Genomic DNA, 17,509 nt, shown 5'->3' on the forward strand with positions numbered 1-17,509 from the left:
TGTGAATGTTTAGATGTTAACATAGAGGTACAAATGAAATAAAACAACAACATAAAACAAACAAAATCTATTCTAATTCCTTATCTTCACCATTTGCACCATTAGTTAATAAATCTGAATACTCTTCCGGTGTCAATAATTCATTTTTAGTTGCTTCGGAAATAGCAATACTAGATAATATTATAGCAATATAACCATCAGCATCGGGAAACTCCTTCAAAAGTTCAGGGTGGTTCACTAACTCTTCATTGACTTCTACTAAAGTACCTTTCATACCACATGGAACATCAAAACTTGTGCCGTCTTCATATTCTACCTTGCAAATAACAGATTTAGGGTTCAGAGCCTGACCTCCTTTCTTCCCCTTACCCTTGACTGCATTCTTCAACCTGTTTACATTACCTACTGTATAATTAACTTTGTACTCTTTGCTTTTACTAAAAAAGAAATGGCTTGGTGCGAGGCACAAGAGGGCAATCCTGTTTGAATGGAACATTATCATAATGTCATTATTCTTAACTCCGTCAACATTTATAATGTATCTCTTACTAAAGTATCTCTCTGTAAATGACTTAAGATTGTTTAGGTCTGGTATTGAATCTAGTATGTTAGGCTCCATTGTAGTCATGTTAAATAAATGCTGTTAAAATGCTGTATGGTTATGTTACTGCTTAGCTCTCTCTTGCGCTAATATTCTGGCTCGGATTTCTGCGTGTCTACGGCGAGAGTCTTCGAGGTTGGCTTTCTGTCTTTGAAGGCGCTCTGCTTTCAAACACTTTCTCATATCCCGATCATAATCATTGCAATATCCCATGAACTTTCTAAATGGATGCTGTAACAAAAAATATAGCATGAATTTTATTTACTTTGCTTTCGGTACTGATAAAAATAATCGTCAACGTCCTAAACTATGAATGAAAACAACGAAGTATGAACAGAGAGGTTATAAATTTGAGATGTGGGAACCATGATCTGGAAAAATGCGCTAAAATATCTATTGTTATGTATGTTTTTTTATTTCACTCGTTATGCAATATTAACTTTATCTTACAGACATACCTCGGTGTGGCAGTCCATCAACTTTCGTATCAAAACATTGCATTCGTCTGTATGTAAATGGGCCGCTAAATCTGTATGCATAACTAAGTATTAATAGTATATCTGTAAATATAGGAAGTATTTATTTAATTAACCTTTTCAGTCTGCTTTCCAAAGACTTATTTAAATATTGTCAGAAACCAAAACTGCTCAACAAGCTTCGATTTGATTTAGGTACATTGACATTTGTTTGACAGTTTGACAAGCGTTTTTCACTCTTACGTCATTTTGACATCTAACGGATTTTACGTCAAACCATTGAGATCGTTAAACCACAGGAACAGAATATTAAAAAAGACACGCTAGTTTATGCCAGATTTTTCCCGATTTGTTTTTTTCTATCTTAAATGTTCCCGAAATTGGCCTTCAATAGGATTATATCAAACTTATTCATAAGCATTATTCAAGTTTTATCAACACTTGCATTTGAGTATTTAGTTGCTCAAATAAATGTCTGTGTTAGGGGGAAAATGAAACAGCGGTTCTTTTTATTTTGTTTTTACTTAAATACATAGTCACATTGTGTCTCTTTAATAACTAACAAAGAAATAGTAACGGCATACACCGTTTAAGTACGGGATTTATTAGACCTAGTAGTAGGAATACCTACATTTACATACCTTAGAATAGATACAAGAGTAACTAACAAACTTCATCAATAATGACTAGTAATTTATTGCATTTTTGAGACAAGTATAAAAACACCTTGATAATTAGGATTGGAAGTTGTCTTGCGTTTTCTATCATCACCACTAATAAACGCACGAAGAAAAATCACAATAAAACATACGATACGACATCATTCATCTCAAAAACAGGAACAAGCGAGTATTAAGCAAAATAAATTACAGATAAATACAGAAATGCGATGTAACGAAAATAACTAGTGATTTGATGCCCGATTAGATGAAGAAATGCAAAATGTGCCCAAAATAAATGTCCAATCCAATTGGCTAAAATTAAAAAGCGGGTGTATAGTGTGGTGCGGGGTTCGTTCGTTCGCGGAGGCATCAACTCTTGGGCATGCCCTGGGGCGTAGCGGTCTCCACCATCTTCTTGTACTTGCCGACGAGCTCGGGCAGGTCGTAAGCGATGGCGACGTCGAGCCGCGTGATGGGACAGCCCCGGAAGTACGTGCACGTCGCCGATAGCTGCTGGAACTCGAACAGGGGATTCAACCGGAAGAAGTCCCGGTATGTTTCGGGGTCAGGCAAGTCGTACCTGGAAAGAAGATAATAGTTAAGAATTTTCCCAAGATTATGAATGCCTAACGATGTATGGTTGAAATGGGTGCTAAAGGGATAGTTGGGAGGATATTCAGAAATAGTAATTCTATGCAAATGAAAATGCGGACAATAACAATACTAAGCTGATTAATACTTAGGAAACATACCTTGAGATATTGGTAAGTGTACTGAGACCCTCGTAGATGTGGTAGTTCTGAGGGTTTTCAATGATGGCGTCGGCAATGATCTTCCTGTTGCCGAATATTGTCTTGTGATTGTAGTATGTTGTCAAGTAACAGTCAACCATCTTCGCGTGGTTCCTCACGCGAACCTGTGACACAGAAATTATAATTTTAGACACTTATACCTACGCTGCTACCTATCTGTCTCGTCAAAGCCTTGATAACTGTCAGCGCGGCGTTTAACTGCCCACAAAAATACTTCTATAGTTACTTCAGTTACAGTACTCACAGCGAATCTCCTAGCGCTTGCGATCTTGTTCTCAATGCGCTTATCAATGGCTTGCCGCAAGTCTCTCAGGAGCTCTCTCTCCTGGGCTTGCAGCAGGCGCACGGGCGCGCCCGCCTCGTACGGCATCGACCACAGTGACACCGTGTACATCACCGGCGGCTGCGCGGAGCTCATCAGTGGCGAGATGTTCCAGATCAGCGCGCTTTGTACGCGCATCAGCTCTTCTGGCTTCACCGTGTCTGCCTTGTTCAACACGATGCGTGTCTGCAAGAACGTAACAGAAAGTTATAAAGCACCTAAGTGCTTTGAAAACTAAATACTGAACTATTTTTTCATAACTTGGTGGAAATATTTCCGAAATTACTTTGATGCAAGATTGATATATCGAATTAATTTTGTGTGTTATATTTAGATGGAGTATTGGAATGTGGTTATTTATAAATGTTACACTAGCAGTTACACGCATCCCAACATTTCATTCCTTTGTCGATCAGATATGTAGATACCTGGCACCAGGTCCAAAACGAACATCAGGCGATGACAGATGAAGTACTCACTCATACTCAATGCTATGATGTGAATGTATGTAATCTGGCATGCACTTGCACATGCATTTCCTTTCCCTACAACGATTGTCATGGCAGTAACTTTCATTGGAGTTTATTTTTGTACTTTATTTTCTACGTTGGACATTGGTAACTAAAGTAAGGAATTTAGCTCTCATTAGACCACAAATGTCCATTTTAAGCAACAGAGTTTTTTTGGACATGTTCTTTTATCTCCAAGAAGGTCTTATTTTAAATCGAGGTATAAGTATTGTTTACCTGCGACTCCCTGCCTTTGAGTTGGTCGAGTATAGCTTCAGTCTCGGGACCCACGTCCAGTTTAGAAGGATCGTAAACTAAGAAGATGATGTCGGCGCGGTCGATGAACCACTGGCAGGCGTCGTTGAAAGGGAAAACACGAGACACTTGCTTCCTTACTTCCAATATTCCAGGAATTTCTACGATGTTCACCTGAAAGTTGACACATATTTAGATGTGCAATTTTTTTAATGGTCTCCAGCTTGTTTGTAGAGAAAACTTTGCAAGACTTTGATTTTTTTTAAATCCGCAGGTTATAGCTAACCAAAGATATTAATTTGTAATTGGTAGTTCTCATCTCATCTTTTAAAAATATTTTGTCTTCAAATAAAATCTAAGTTTTTTATTTATACAGAGAATAAATAAAAAAATTTAATAAAAAAATATGAAATGTATGTACCTTTTCCAGTATTTTGCTGGGATATCTTAAGCCTCTCAGACGCTCCTCTAGACCTTGACCGAACTTTTGAAGTCCCGAGAAAGTCCAGTCAGCTGCCAACTGAGTGCCATCTAATACTTCTGGCTCCTTGCCGTGCATGAGGATGTTAAAGTAAGCAGGAGATGGTTCCGCACCTGTGAACCAAAATGCATTAATAATAACATGTTCTTTAATACCTAGCTTCACTGACGGACAGACTGACAGACTATTGTTTATTTCTTTCTTTGTTGACGTTTCAAAAGTATATGGTTTAATTGGAATAACTGATTTGACTTTGACTTTGTTCTTATTGATATTTGTAAGGAATATTTGTCCAGTTGAATACATTACCAGTTCTGAGAGACCATTCGGTGAACTCCAGCCCAGTCAAGTAGTTCAAGATGCTAGATTTGCCGCCGCTCCAGGGACCCATGAAGAGCACCAAAGGCTTGGAGAATATTTCAGGATCGCCAAAATGTCTATTACTCAGATCTCTGTACTTGTAAAGTACTTCCAAGGGTTTGATGGAGTTTTCGTACAATCTCTTCAAATCTCTGAGTACGATGTCAGCGGATTTTTCAACAGTTAATTCATCTTCACTTGCATCCTCGTCTAATCTAAGAATTTTGGTGATATGATCGCGAGATCTTAGGTTTTCGGGAATATCAATAGTCTGAAATAAAAATTGCGTGTAAGTTGTTGAGGTTAAGTATGTACCTACCTAGTTAGACAGTCTCGAAATAGCCTAGGATATATTTTAGGCCTCGAATTTATTTTTGGTAAAACAGATGGCTTTCATCAAGTAAATTGTGTACATAAAGTGGAAAAACATTATAACGTTTTCTGTAAGTTCTTATTCGGTAGAGGTTTACTGAAATTATTATTGTTTATAAGACTTTGGACTCATGTATAACACGGGTGCAACGGTAACTAACGAGAAGTATATAAACGTTCACTTACAATTAGTAAATCTTCCTCTGGCGCTCCTTCTTCCTCCTCAGCTTCTTCTGCAGGCTCTGATTCTTCTTCACCTGCTTCTGCGGCCTCCTCGGACTTGTCCCCATCGTCTTCTTTACTATCTTTATCTGCTTCTCCTTCATCTTCCTGTGACTTTTCTTCTACCCCTCCTTCAGAATCCTCTGCAGACGCCTCTTTTTCTTCAGATTCACCTTTCTCTTCGGCTGACTCCTTATCATCGACAGTATCTTCTCCAGAATCGGCTTTCTCTTCTCCAGATTCTTCCTTATCCTCTCCTGAATCGTCTTTTTCTTCTGCAGTCTCATTTGTGTCCTCTGCAGTTTCATCTTTGTCCTCAGCGGTTTCATCTTTGTCTTCTTTCGATTCATCTTTGTCCTCTACTGATGCGTCTTGTTCTCCAGACTCGTCGGCAGCTTTTTCTTCTTCAGATTCGTCAGCTTTAGCTTCTTCTGAGTTTTCTTGTTCACTTTCTGCTTCTTCTTGAGTTTCATCAGCCTTTTCTTGAGATCCATCGTCATCTTCTTTTGTCTTATCATCATCATCGTCGTCTTTGTTTTCGTCTGACGAATCTGCGGCCTCAGCAGACTTGTCATCGTCTGCTGCTTCTTGACTAGCATCATCAGCTTCTTTACTATCTTCTTCTGCCTTTACTTCTTTACTGTCTTCTTCTTCTTCGGATCCTTCTTGGGATTTCTCGTCGTTACCTTCTTCTTTAGCTTCGTCTTCCGTTTCTTGACTCTCTATAATGAAACACAATTGTTAGGTAAGTTATTTATTAGAAGAGCCATAACAGGGCGCCCGGATACAGTTTTAACAACCACGTCAGTAACTTTACGTAGACATTGTACTATATTTGGAATAGAGGTTAAATTAATATCTCTGAATTACCTTACTTTACACACAGTTTCTATTACTCATCAAATAATCTGGGACATATCTAACCACACAATAATACGAAAGTATTAAGAATGTTGTAGGTTGGTGATATTTTTATTACTTTCGAGTGCTGATGTAATTTCCGTATGCATTTTACGACCATTGAGTAGGTAAGGTACACATCTAAAAAAGATTACTGTCTTTAACTTTGTACCAATTCAAACCACTTCTGGTTTAATGGTGCAAAATATGTTAAACTATGTATATTTGTGTAACAGATTACAATAATAAAAAAAAATGGTTAAAGATGTGCTCAGTGCTTATGTATATTAGTTATATTTAGTAGGTATATTTACCGTCTCCAGCCGCTTCGTCTTCAGCAGATGTTTCCTTGCTGTCTGCATCATCGGCCTGTTCTTCCTTGCTGTCTGCATCATCAGCTTGTTCTTCGTTGCTGTCACCGTCGGCGTTCTCTACCGCTTCTCCTGAGTCATTGTCGTCAGATCCAGCTTGTAAGTCTTCGACGGACGCTTGGGACACGTATGGCTCGTCTGCTATTTCTACAGACGGTGCATCGTCTTCCGCACTATCTGCATTTTCCGTCCCACCTTCTGCTGAAGTGACTTCTTTAGAATCGTCTCCGTCGTTAACACTTACTTCACTACTGTCGTTTTTTTCGCCAGAATCTGTAAACATAGTGTATTGTTCTTATTGCAATTGAATACATCTCAAAATTCACTGACTATTTGCGATTATTTATACAATTTTGTAAATAAACCAGCTGTGTTAATAATGCGTCCAATACATGCGTTATCATTTCACATGGGTGCATTTACACGGCTGTTGTTTGGATTGAAGAACTCGTAACAATAACCTAGTTACCAAAAGATATTGATTTACATCTTCAGGGAATTTATTGTAAGTTTCCTCTGAAATACTCAGTTTCTCTCACTAGATTTACGTAATGATTCACCCGTTTTGTCCGTCCTTGACTATCTGTGCAGCCGCTTCAAAGTCATAATTTCTTATTAACAGTCCGTCACATCACTACTTTGACGCTCTCAAGTGAATTTCTACGTTGCGTAGTTATAAATAAAAGTTTAATTTTAGATGGCCCAGCCTCAATATGTTTTAGAGGACAATGACTATAAAACATTATTTTACTTCAACGCATGTCTGGAATATTACCATCACTACTTTGTTGGTTCAAATCTCTAGTAAAACAATGTAGTGTGAAGCTTTTATTGCTTATTGGTATGTACGCCCGTGGACTGAACCATGTTAATGGCTATCAATTGTCATCACTGTATGTATCTGTATGTTAGGAATCGGGACCAAATAACTAAACTTTTGTTGTAAAACTACCGAAATCTAACTGAGTTTTATCACTTTCATACGTGCAGATTTTTCACTAACACATAGGAAATGTCAAGTTCGGAAAATAGCAAATACTAGTTTAACATTTAATAAGTTACGTCCCTTCATGGTCGCTTCCTATGAAAAAAATGACAAAGAAAAAACGTGTGGATGATCTAGCGACGTCTATTATTTAGCAGACGTTAATATCGATGACGCGCAGACACCGCGCAATTAAAATAGATCCGACATCTCAACACCAGCAAACTTGTGTCAATCCGAGATTATTCCTGGTTCCGCTGAGGTCACATTTAATAGCGGTTACTCTAAACGTAGTTAGATGTGTTCATGATGAAATTCAACTGAATAAACGGTAGGTACGGTAAACGGGTGAAATCAAACGCTTTAGACAAATCCGTGCGTTTGGTTTGTCCATGCCTTATGTTTGAAAAATTAAGTTTATTCAAATTAAATATTGGAAAGCCCCGTGACCTAATTGTAGAACGTTAGATAATGAATTTGTCACAATTATTACATCCACAGTAATTTCTCTTCCGTGTAATTAACATGTGGATTAAACAAATGATTGCGTTTTGTGCCAAATATTTCTAAAGTAATCCTACTTTACTATGAAACCGGTAGTAATGATACTGTATTACCTATAATAGTGACACAAATGAATTAGGTAATTAATTAACTAGCAATTAACATGCTTTTACCTGGTTCCACATCTCCTGACTCGAGCTCTTTAAGAGCTTTTTCGATGTATGGCCGGCATTGTGACTCAGATGGTATTTCGTCGTCAGCTGAAAACAATTTATAATATTACGTAAGGTACAGTTTGCAGTTACCATATGGCTTTCTTCTTTCTTCTGGCCTCCTCCCAATAATATTAGGGCTGATAGTGACTCATAATATACTGAATGTCCGTATTTTATGAAAGGATTTCGTAGGTAATAGTTTTTTCGCCTTATAAAATCTATGTCACAAAAATATTTTGAGTGTCATCATGCGGTTTATCTACTACAAAATCTTTAATTTAAAATCTTTTGGTTTTCAATGAATATGCGTTCTTTTTCTGTCTGTTAAAATTGTCGGCATCACAATCCACCTTTCAGTAGCAAGTAGGGAATTACTCCATCAAAGACATTAGAGATTAAAGTAGGAACGTGAGTCAACCTTGTGTCTACATTTAATGTAGTGAAGATGGAGTAGTTACATATTAAACGTTTTGTTTTGAATGACATGGATTCTTTTAGATTTATTTTGTCGAACACTATAAATCACTTGTAGTAGACAACTTTTTCTCTATCTGCTTTTTAATCGATGTCACTTTCATCCCAATCTGTTTTGCCATCAACTTCAAAATCTGTCGTTTCTAATACACTGCTATTAATAAAATCATAATCAAACCGTTATTTTATCATCACATGCGCTCATGCGTCACTACCAGCTGTAGATACGTCGAATGTGAATCATCATTCGTCATCTTAACTATCCTTCGATCTATTATGGTCATTATTCATCTAAACATTCAATTCAAATAAAAACAACAATTATTATGCATTGATATTTTGATTTGACTGTTTTTCCTTTTTCTATAGTAGTCTGATCTATACAATCTAAACTGACGTACTGAAAATAACTGAAATCATGAACTTCGTCACTTTTGAAACTACGTTACCTTGAGAAAATATTTTAGAAACCTTAATCTCTATATTTATTAATATTTTGAAGGTATCCGGCTCAGGAAATGGGAGATAAAAAAATATTTTCGAGTCGTGTTGGATTTTCTCATGTGTAGTATTTTCACCGAGCAGTTTATTGTCGACCTTGGCGCGTCGCTCCACTTTGTAGAGCTGTTTGTGTTTTATGTTGCATCCTATGCTAGCTGACATTGACTTACATGTGGATCTCCCATTCCACGTTCCACAGCTGTGCTATGCGTACCACAGCTGTACTTTCTAACGACTCTGGACATTTTGAATACCCCACATCTGTGATTATTTTCTTTTCGCTTGTAAAACCACGTTAATGCATTTTTAGGGAATTAGTTTGGTACAGAGAAAAGGAGTTTTAGCCGAGATTATTGAGTAATTTTACAGTTGAACCCAAATGGTATGGTTGCCTCCATTATATTGATTTGTGGAGGCAAAGAGGACATGAAGCACTACTAGCACTTCGTTTAGGTATTAAAGTATCCGTGAAGGGCAACATGCGATTATGACGTGACCTGGATCCATATCATACTTTTATAATGTCGTCACGATCCTATCGTTTTTCACAAGATGGCGACGCACAACGACAAATCCCTGTATTTCTATTTACGTATCTAGCTTTGCGATGTAGCCAGGCGGCCGGCGCTCTACCTTCACTCAACTCTGTCTGATAAACAGCAGAGAATAGACAAAACCCGTTTATAACTCGGTCACTAGATCATTTTGTCATACAAAACTTCACCTAAGGTTATCGCCAAAAATAGAGCACATACGTGAGCTTTTTACATAATTTCAGCGCAAGTTACGCCGAAAATAGCAACGATGTAGTGACGCAGAGTGCGAGCGAAGATGTGCCGGCGGCTCCCACTCGGCGAGCGACCTGGACTCACCTCGCACCGTCGCGGCGCACGCCGACGCCACCAACAACATGCACAACAGTATCCTCCATGGCGTCAATCCTTTGCTCCACATGTTGTTCAAGTTAAGCCCGCGGAGGGGCTATCAGTCATTTGCACACACACTCGCGCACCTGGTCGGCCGATCTAAGGACGTTGTACACATCTACACTGAATGAGCGAATCCACTTAATGCGGCAGCTCAACACGACTTGCACCCCCTCAGGAATGCAACTCGAGTTAAACTCTTTACCATTCAATCGCGGTTAAATGATCAAACCGAAGGTTGGCCAGACAAATATTTGTTACACGAAAGCAATAAATAATTGAACGACAACTCTATTATTAACCGCGATTCAATGGCTAAATGTTGGCTGCAGCAGCAAGCGGTACGCGACACTGCACGTAAAGACGACGGACGTACTCTATTTCCGGAGACAGCACAGCATCGCTGGTCGGAGGGGTACTGGCGTGAGCGCGAGGCTCTCCCCGCGCCGGAGCTTTCAGCGATATTCAGCGCGGTGCGCGTGCCAAGCGCAGCCCACGACGCGACGCGCGCGCTGCCACCGATACCAACCTGCTTCACATCACAATCGGGACGCCTCAATAAAGCTTATTTTGTTTATAATCCACGTGTTTAAATATTGTTCTAACCTACAGATATTCTAATAAACGTAACTTGTCAGTCATCATAACGATACTAAAAGAAACAAATGGAACATTGGACGTCCGCGCAGTCGATAGATTTAAAAGAAGCACATACTGTTAAATCCCTACAACAAATACAAATAAGAATGATAAATGTAACTTAAATTCCAATAAATTATGTAAGTAAGTTCATTAAATACCTACCTACATTAACAACAATCGCATTAATAAATTAAAATATTTGAAGATGAGCTAGGTTCAGGGAGTAGGTTCCTAGTCCTAGTTCCATATTTTCGACGTTCGGTTGATAAGTACTTAACCTATCTACCCACAATACAACTGTATTTGTCAGGGAAATCTGGAACTTAGAATTGACAACGAAGTATTTCCCTTTTAATCGTGATTTTAATTAAATTCTAGACTAGACTTACCTAATTACCATCACATCACATAGATTATGAGCGCGCCAAATGGCTTCGACAAACGTACTCGTAATAAGACAAGTGCGATGTTGGTTGCGGTCACGTAGCATTAATACCTGTCGCCGTAGCAAGAAGTGTTGGCTCGTGCGAGCTGATGGTGGTGCCACCAGCCGGCCAATACATTAGCGTGTCGCATAGAAATTACTGCACTTGGTGCAGTGACATCCTCAAAGCCAATGCCTACGCAAATATAGTTTTCATTCGGATCTATTTACAGATAGTCCTTGTACCGTAGTATCATAGATAGGTAACTAGGTAGCTACACAGCGAGTTTAGAGGTAAAGTGTTTTATAGGTAAGGAAAGTTGAATAGAGATTTTATAAGTAACTCTAGTTAATAATAACAATAAAAACAGATTTATTAATCGAATGACTATATTCATCTTATTCGCCGGATCTGCGAATCGAAATTCGAAACTAAAACGGTTTCGGAATAACGAGCAGACGAGTCAACAAGTACCTAGATATACGACTACCAAGCCCAATGTCCGCCTCATCCGCCTGCTACTTTGATACCCCGGGTCTTCAAAGTGTAAAAATCGTTTTTATCGAACTCTCAGTAGAAATAACTACTGACAAAAAGAGGAAATTAAAAGTTTAATGTGTGCCTTCTATTCTATCTACCTCCGTGGATTAAAAATCAAAGAGATTGTGTAGGTAATTAAGTAGGTCCCTACAATCCCATAAAACGGAAGGTAAGTAGGGAAGCACGTGTGATACTTGATCTTCACCGCATGTTTTCATAAGTACAACACAAACCTAAACAATCGTAAAATGTGAACAGTTTATGTTTTATGGCGCCGGACATAAAATACTGCGGGACGTAGGTACCTAGCAAGCATTCAACTAATAGTTACCTGGCCTGTGCCAAACGTAATCGATTGCCAAACTTTTATTATCATATCAATAAGCGATACTGACATTTAATTTATTCACACCTCGATAAATAGGGCAATTAAAGTAACTGCCATTGTGTGGGCACTAACCTTACCATTTATCGCCTCACCCAAGGCGAGAGAAGTCATTGATTGAATGATTTTCTCCCATTAAAATAAAATAAAAACTTATGTACCTACAAAATATCGACGAACCTTTGAGATAGGAGTTGGGCCTCCGGTAACTTCACGATGGAATACATTGCAGGTGTGGTTTGACACCGATAAGGCCTATAAGGCCGTGTCGAAGTGTTACTCCAGTTGAACGGGTACTCATCAACACGAGAACCATTCGTGTTTAGTTACTAGATAAATTAACATATCCCACATGAAATGTTTTGTCATACCGATGATGTAGTTCACGTTTAAAGGGCTTGCAACGAAAGAATCGTATGACGGCAGTGTCCACGATTTAGCTAGGTGATCGGCTTTTGCACAACATAGTATGGTGGATTCGATTCCCGTACATAGAATACACAGGATAGTAAGGGAGCCCATGATGATAATTTTGGATTTACTCGAGCATCGTAGGGACCTACTGGATTTTAAATATATAATGAAAGAACGAAAAAATGTTTTAGTGACATCTCCTTATAACGGAGGAGGAAGGGGGATCCACAGATTTTTTAAATTACACGCGGTGTATTTTTTGTTATAGTGGTCGAGTTTGTCAGATATTGATAGTGTACTTGTATAGCAACAAATATGTAGCAAACAATAATAAAAACCCTTAATCTGCTAGGTTGTATGGTAGGATTGAATTTCCGTAGGTAGGTACGTAATTTTTTTAATCCTCACATCTAATCAGGTCGGGTATATTTAACATTACTATATAGCTACTTATACAGTACCTCTACCATGAGTTTGAAGTAATAGTATTTTGTCGATGACGTCGTTTTTGTATTTTTTAATTTTTTGTATGTAAAATTTTTACAACGCCTCTACCGGTCACCTGTAGAACTAAAAGTTGCCATACAAAAATTTACGTCGTCGCTAGCGACTATTAACAAATACTATTGCTTCTAACTCATGATAGTGGTACTGACTACCCCGTTGATCGAGTGGTTGCAAGTGCGACTACTGGGCAATGAGTCTCGGATTCAATGAAAACGAACCGATACGACCTTCAAACCTTCAAGAAAAGAGCATACTCCCTTTTAAAAAGGCCGGCAACTCACCTGTGACTCCTCTGGTATTGCGGGTGTCCATTGGCGGCGCTGATAGCTTACCATCAGGTGACTCGTTTGCTAGTTTGCCTCCTATTCCAACAAAAAAAAATAACTGGCAATTTTCGGTTTTTCGAAACCTTTTCTCAGTAGTAGCAGAATCAGCAGAATTGTGCCAAGTATAAGGTAATAGATTCACCACCTATCACATGGGACTTATAAGAAATAGTGAAAAGTGGGTGTACATTGTATAGTGGTATTACAAACTGTAATGTGCATACCTTCGGGGGTAAAGGGCGTGACGATACGATGACGACGATTTAAGGCATTCAACATAATATTAATCTGACGCGCTCAAGTAACTACTGAAATCCCTTCATGGTCTCGTCCACCAGAAGAAAATACTAGGACTAGTGCTAGTAATACATTTAAAAGAATAGGGTATTTAAGTCGAATGTTAAAGGAAACGCGATGTATTTCAACAAGCCAGTTAAATAAAACAGGACAATATTATAAAATCTTACAATTTATTCCTTACAACTAAGTTTTCTTATAATTATTTGATATTAATTTGAATGAATTACTGTTTAGAGCAATTCCAGATGTAAAAAGAAAGACTGACATTTTTAGACTCAATTTATTGTCATTGGGCCTTTACAAACAGTGTAGTGCAGTGTATGCATAGTAATTTTTATCAGATCTCTCCCTCACAAATATTTGATGTGACAGTTCACATGTTTATAATGGCCCAAATATAGACTATCAAAAATCTTCATTTACAATTAATGTCTTTTTCTACTATAATTAAATGTTGAACTGTAGAAAAATAAATTAAGATTGTCTATGATTGATTCTTAATGGTCTATGATAATAAGTTCGTCTATGCTCCAGTCTTCGTAGGAATGGTCAGGAAGGTAGCGTCTGATAATGATTGGAATCTTGCCATGTTTTAGTTCTTTCATAGCTATCTGTAGAGGGTCTGTTTCTCCTTCAAGCTCCACCATCACGGGTGCACACATGGCTATTTGCAATGCTCTTGTACCTGAAACGATAGAATATGCTTGTAATAATAATGTAATGTAATAACTTAAAATTTTAAAAAGGTACTATTTACAGAGTATTCAAATTCAAAGGATTTATTCTTAACTGGCATACTTATATGACCAGAATACATGTGATGATAGATAAAGAAATATGTAAAGAATGTAGGTACTAGTTAAAACTGTAGTTTCTGCCTCTTCATGGAACCGAGGTGTGGGTATATGTATGTATGTACATACCCAACAAACAATAATCTTAAATACATTTCTTTACTGTTTCTCTGTTTAACTATTGCATGTGGTATTTTAGTTTACCATGTCAACTATGATTTAACCCAGTAACAAAATAACACGTTAACTCAAGTCCCAAAATTCGTGTTTATACGTGTATGATGTATGAAATAGCATAAATACTATGTTGAGAAAGTAACCGACGTTGTGGTGTATCTTACCTAAAACTCTAGCTCTCTCGTACTTGGTCATGTACCGTGTAGTGATGCGCTTCCACTTCTCGACTCCCCCGCCAGCCTGGCCGGGCGCCAGACATTGCACGTTGTATCCTTCCTCCTCCTGTTCCTCTGTTTCTTCAATATTATCGTCCTCCTCAGCAATATCATCGTAATCTGCTCCCGCATCGTCAGCCTCATATTCTTCGTCTGCCATTTTATTGATGAAACTTAGTTGTCTACTTTCGTGCCTATATTTTTGAAATATGTAGTTGTTACACACGGAATAAAGCCAAACAAAATAGTTAAGAAGTTTAGGTTAGCTTCTACGAATTACGAGTGTTGCTGTTGTTGTCTGTCACTGTCATATTATTCATATATGTCTAAATAGAACCAAAGACAATATTTAAAATTTTGTTTCATGAGACAAAAAAAGTCTTATTCACTACAGGCAGGCTGGCAGGCTATAGTTTTGAGTTAATAAATTTCAATTAAGTGTTAAAATAATGTTATTAACACGTTCATTTTATTCTGAAATTGTGAGAACAAAGTTGTTCCCAATAAACAATTCAAAGGAAATCATTATTATTTGCTTGATAAAAAAACGGATGTCATATTAAAAGTAAAAGAGTAAAAAAAGGATGTCAGGAGGTTAGCTCTTACTAAATTAAATGCACAATGTAAAGTTGTAAACCATGAGAGTTTTCGAACAATCCAACGATTAACTCATTCATATTTTGTGAACGCATCGTTATTTACAGTCTATGGATATTAAAGAATTTTTGCTTGTCGTTGGATCATTGGTAGCCTTTCCTTTTCCGGTTCTGCATCAAAGCTGTAACCATGCCGGTGTGTATTTTTATTTATCTGAGTAAATTATCCAACTTTGTTCAATGATATCATTTGTTTTCTGTGTTCGTTGTTAATTTCTGATTTTTCTGGTAGTTAAATTAGTGCCTTCCCAACATCTACAGTGAAGTTCGGATCTCGGCTAAACAAGCGGATACACATGGCATTATCTGACATGTCAGACGAATAACTTACAAAAAATTTCCAAGTTTTCTACAAAAGCCTTATAATTTCGAGCAAATCGGGTTGATTTTTACTTAATCAGTGCTATCCAAGTTCTCCTCTTCTCCTAAGTTGTCGTTATAAATATTGCGAAGTGACCAAATAACCTAAATGTGCGTGTTGTGACTTTCAGCTCGCAATTGATTTATTGCATCCTTCTCCCGCGTCGGAGAAAAGGAAACACAAGTTGAAGAGGCTGGTGCCACATCCGAACTCATACTTCATGGATGTCAAGTGCCCTGGCTGCTACAAAATCACAACCGTTTTCAGTCACGCGCAAAGGGTGGTCGTATGCGCAGGTTGCTCAACGATCCTTTGCCAGCCCACCGGTGGTCGCGCTAGATTAACGGAGGGTAAGATCTATTTATCTTTTATTTCATAAAACTTAACTTGGCCTCATGAGCATTCCATTGTTTATAACTGTCATTTAAAAGTTTCATTCATCTTACACCACATTGCAACTACAATAACCACATTACTATGAGATCATAAAGTTTTTGAAAGCTTTTTAAGAGTTAAAACTAGTATCTTCCTTAAAATCAATCTCATTCCAAAATCCTGACAACTCTACACATAAAATGTGTGCGCAAAGCAACATGAGTATTTCAGTTGTCTGAAAGTATTGGAAAGTGAACTAAAACAGATATGTTATTAATTTTCCTACACATACTGCTATAGAACTTACATGTTTACAAGTTAATGTCAACTTTGTCGACTATTAACCTAACTTTTTTATTTACAAGTTTGTGTACATCATCCATTTATTTACTTGGAATCTTATCTTCAACTGATTATATTATTTCTGAAAGTATTGTGAAATAAATATCAATACAACTGATCATTTGAACAATGCTGAAGTTCTCAAATATTTGCCTTATCATTCAACAAATAATATGCGTCTAAATATCTTTTGATATTAATTTGGGTTAAACTAATTACAATAGGCACACAGTTTCAAATCCTTTATGCAAATTGTTACAACATTGTGTATTATTTTGCTTGCACTTATTGTGCAATAATATCAAGTCCTTGTCAACGCACACATAGTTATCACTAACTATAAATCATATTTATGTTGTTTCATATTATGAAATCTTAATATAAATAGAGGTAATTGACTATTATTCATATACATTTGATACATATTTTATAGTTTACTATTTCATTATACCTGTTAATTTGCAAGTTATTGAGGTAGGCCTACATTTAGCAGTAGGCATTTCGTTATTCATATGCTGATATGAATAACAAATAAAAATGGCCTCTGCCATATTTGTTGCTTTGTGGCAAAATTTTATCTTATGCCTAAACTGTCAACAACTTTCAAATTGGTGTCAGCAGTTAATTTATACATACTTCTCCAATATTTTGTATTAAAATGGTTGTTTTTATTCATTTAGATTCAAATTTCAGATAGCATGTGTGTTATGAACTGGTTTTTCAAGTGATAGTAGGCGGATTTATTTGTTTTCTTGACACTATTTGAGACTAGTCTCGAAAACAAGGTGTTTTTCTTAGTTTTGTTTACTTGATATTAATGCTAGATTTATTTCTTTTTCAGGATGTTCGTTTAGGAGAAAACAACATTAATTTTCCTGGAGAGAGAGCCCTATTAATTTAAGATTCTTTTATTTCCATTGTGATGAGAGATAATATTTTACAGTTTGTTAAAATGAATCCAGTCAAGCACTACAAATAAAGGCTTTTTCAAAGGGATTATTGTGGTTTGATTGTTTAAAATACAAATACTTTTCTGAAAATAATGTTTATTTACTTACAAAAAACTTCATTGCACAATTTTTCTAAAAATATCACATAAGTA

At 37.2% G+C, this 17,509-nt stretch overlaps 4 protein-coding genes across 10 annotated transcripts; 1 reads left to right on the forward strand and 3 right to left on the reverse strand.

Moving 5' to 3' along the window:
- Positions 1-52: 52 nt before the first annotated feature.
- Positions 53-1,346, reverse strand: LOC118278203 (protein Abitram). Its single transcript, XM_035597320.2, has 2 exons — positions 1,194-1,346; positions 53-832 (listed from the first exon to the last, which is right to left on the reverse strand). Exon 2 carries the CDS (start codon positions 626-628, stop codon positions 68-70), a length of 561 nt encoding a protein of 186 aa, XP_035453213.2. The 5' UTR covers positions 629-832; positions 1,194-1,346; the 3' UTR covers positions 53-67.
- Positions 1,347-1,580: 234 nt separating this feature from the next.
- LOC118278201 (uncharacterized) lies at positions 1,581-10,489 on the reverse strand. 7 transcript variants are annotated; one of them, XM_035597311.2, is made up of 11 exons: positions 10,325-10,489; positions 9,895-10,047; positions 8,006-8,092; positions 6,287-6,616; positions 5,037-5,794; positions 4,428-4,749; positions 4,059-4,231; positions 3,620-3,811; positions 2,796-3,059; positions 2,492-2,655; positions 1,581-2,319 (listed from the first exon to the last, which is right to left on the reverse strand). In XM_035597311.2, exons 2-11 carry the CDS (start codon positions 9,974-9,976, stop codon positions 2,109-2,111), a joined length of 2,583 nt encoding a protein of 860 aa, XP_035453204.2. In that variant the 5' UTR covers positions 9,977-10,047; positions 10,325-10,489; the 3' UTR covers positions 1,581-2,108. The 7 variants fall into 7 exon arrangements, with proteins under 7 accessions (XP_035453204.2, XP_035453205.2, XP_035453206.2 ...); XM_035597312.2 differs by having other exon boundaries at positions 9,895-10,071; positions 10,325-10,484; XM_035597313.2 differs by having other exon boundaries at positions 9,895-10,066; positions 10,325-10,474.
- Positions 10,490-13,638: 3,149 nt separating this feature from the next.
- LOC118278207 (DNA-directed RNA polymerases I, II, and III subunit RPABC2) lies at positions 13,639-14,996 on the reverse strand. Its single transcript, XM_035597326.2, has 2 exons — positions 14,623-14,996; positions 13,639-14,172 (listed from the first exon to the last, which is right to left on the reverse strand). The coding sequence occupies exons 1-2, from the start codon at positions 14,831-14,833 to the stop codon at positions 13,985-13,987; spliced, it is 399 nt and encodes a 132-aa protein (XP_035453219.1). The 5' UTR covers positions 14,834-14,996; the 3' UTR covers positions 13,639-13,984.
- Positions 14,997-15,297: 301 nt separating this feature from the next.
- Positions 15,298-17,403, forward strand: LOC118278112 (40S ribosomal protein S27). Its single transcript, XM_035597186.2, has 3 exons — positions 15,298-15,465; positions 15,821-16,040; positions 17,249-17,403. Exons 1-3 carry the CDS (start codon positions 15,460-15,462, stop codon positions 17,275-17,277), a joined length of 255 nt encoding a protein of 84 aa, XP_035453079.1. The 5' UTR covers positions 15,298-15,459; the 3' UTR covers positions 17,278-17,403.
- Positions 17,404-17,509: the final 106 nt, after the last annotated feature.

The sequence above is a fragment of the Spodoptera frugiperda genome, chromosome 18 (assembly GCF_023101765.2).
Source record: "Spodoptera frugiperda isolate SF20-4 chromosome 18, AGI-APGP_CSIRO_Sfru_2.0, whole genome shotgun sequence".
NCBI lineage: Eukaryota > Metazoa > Arthropoda > Insecta > Lepidoptera > Noctuidae > Spodoptera > Spodoptera frugiperda.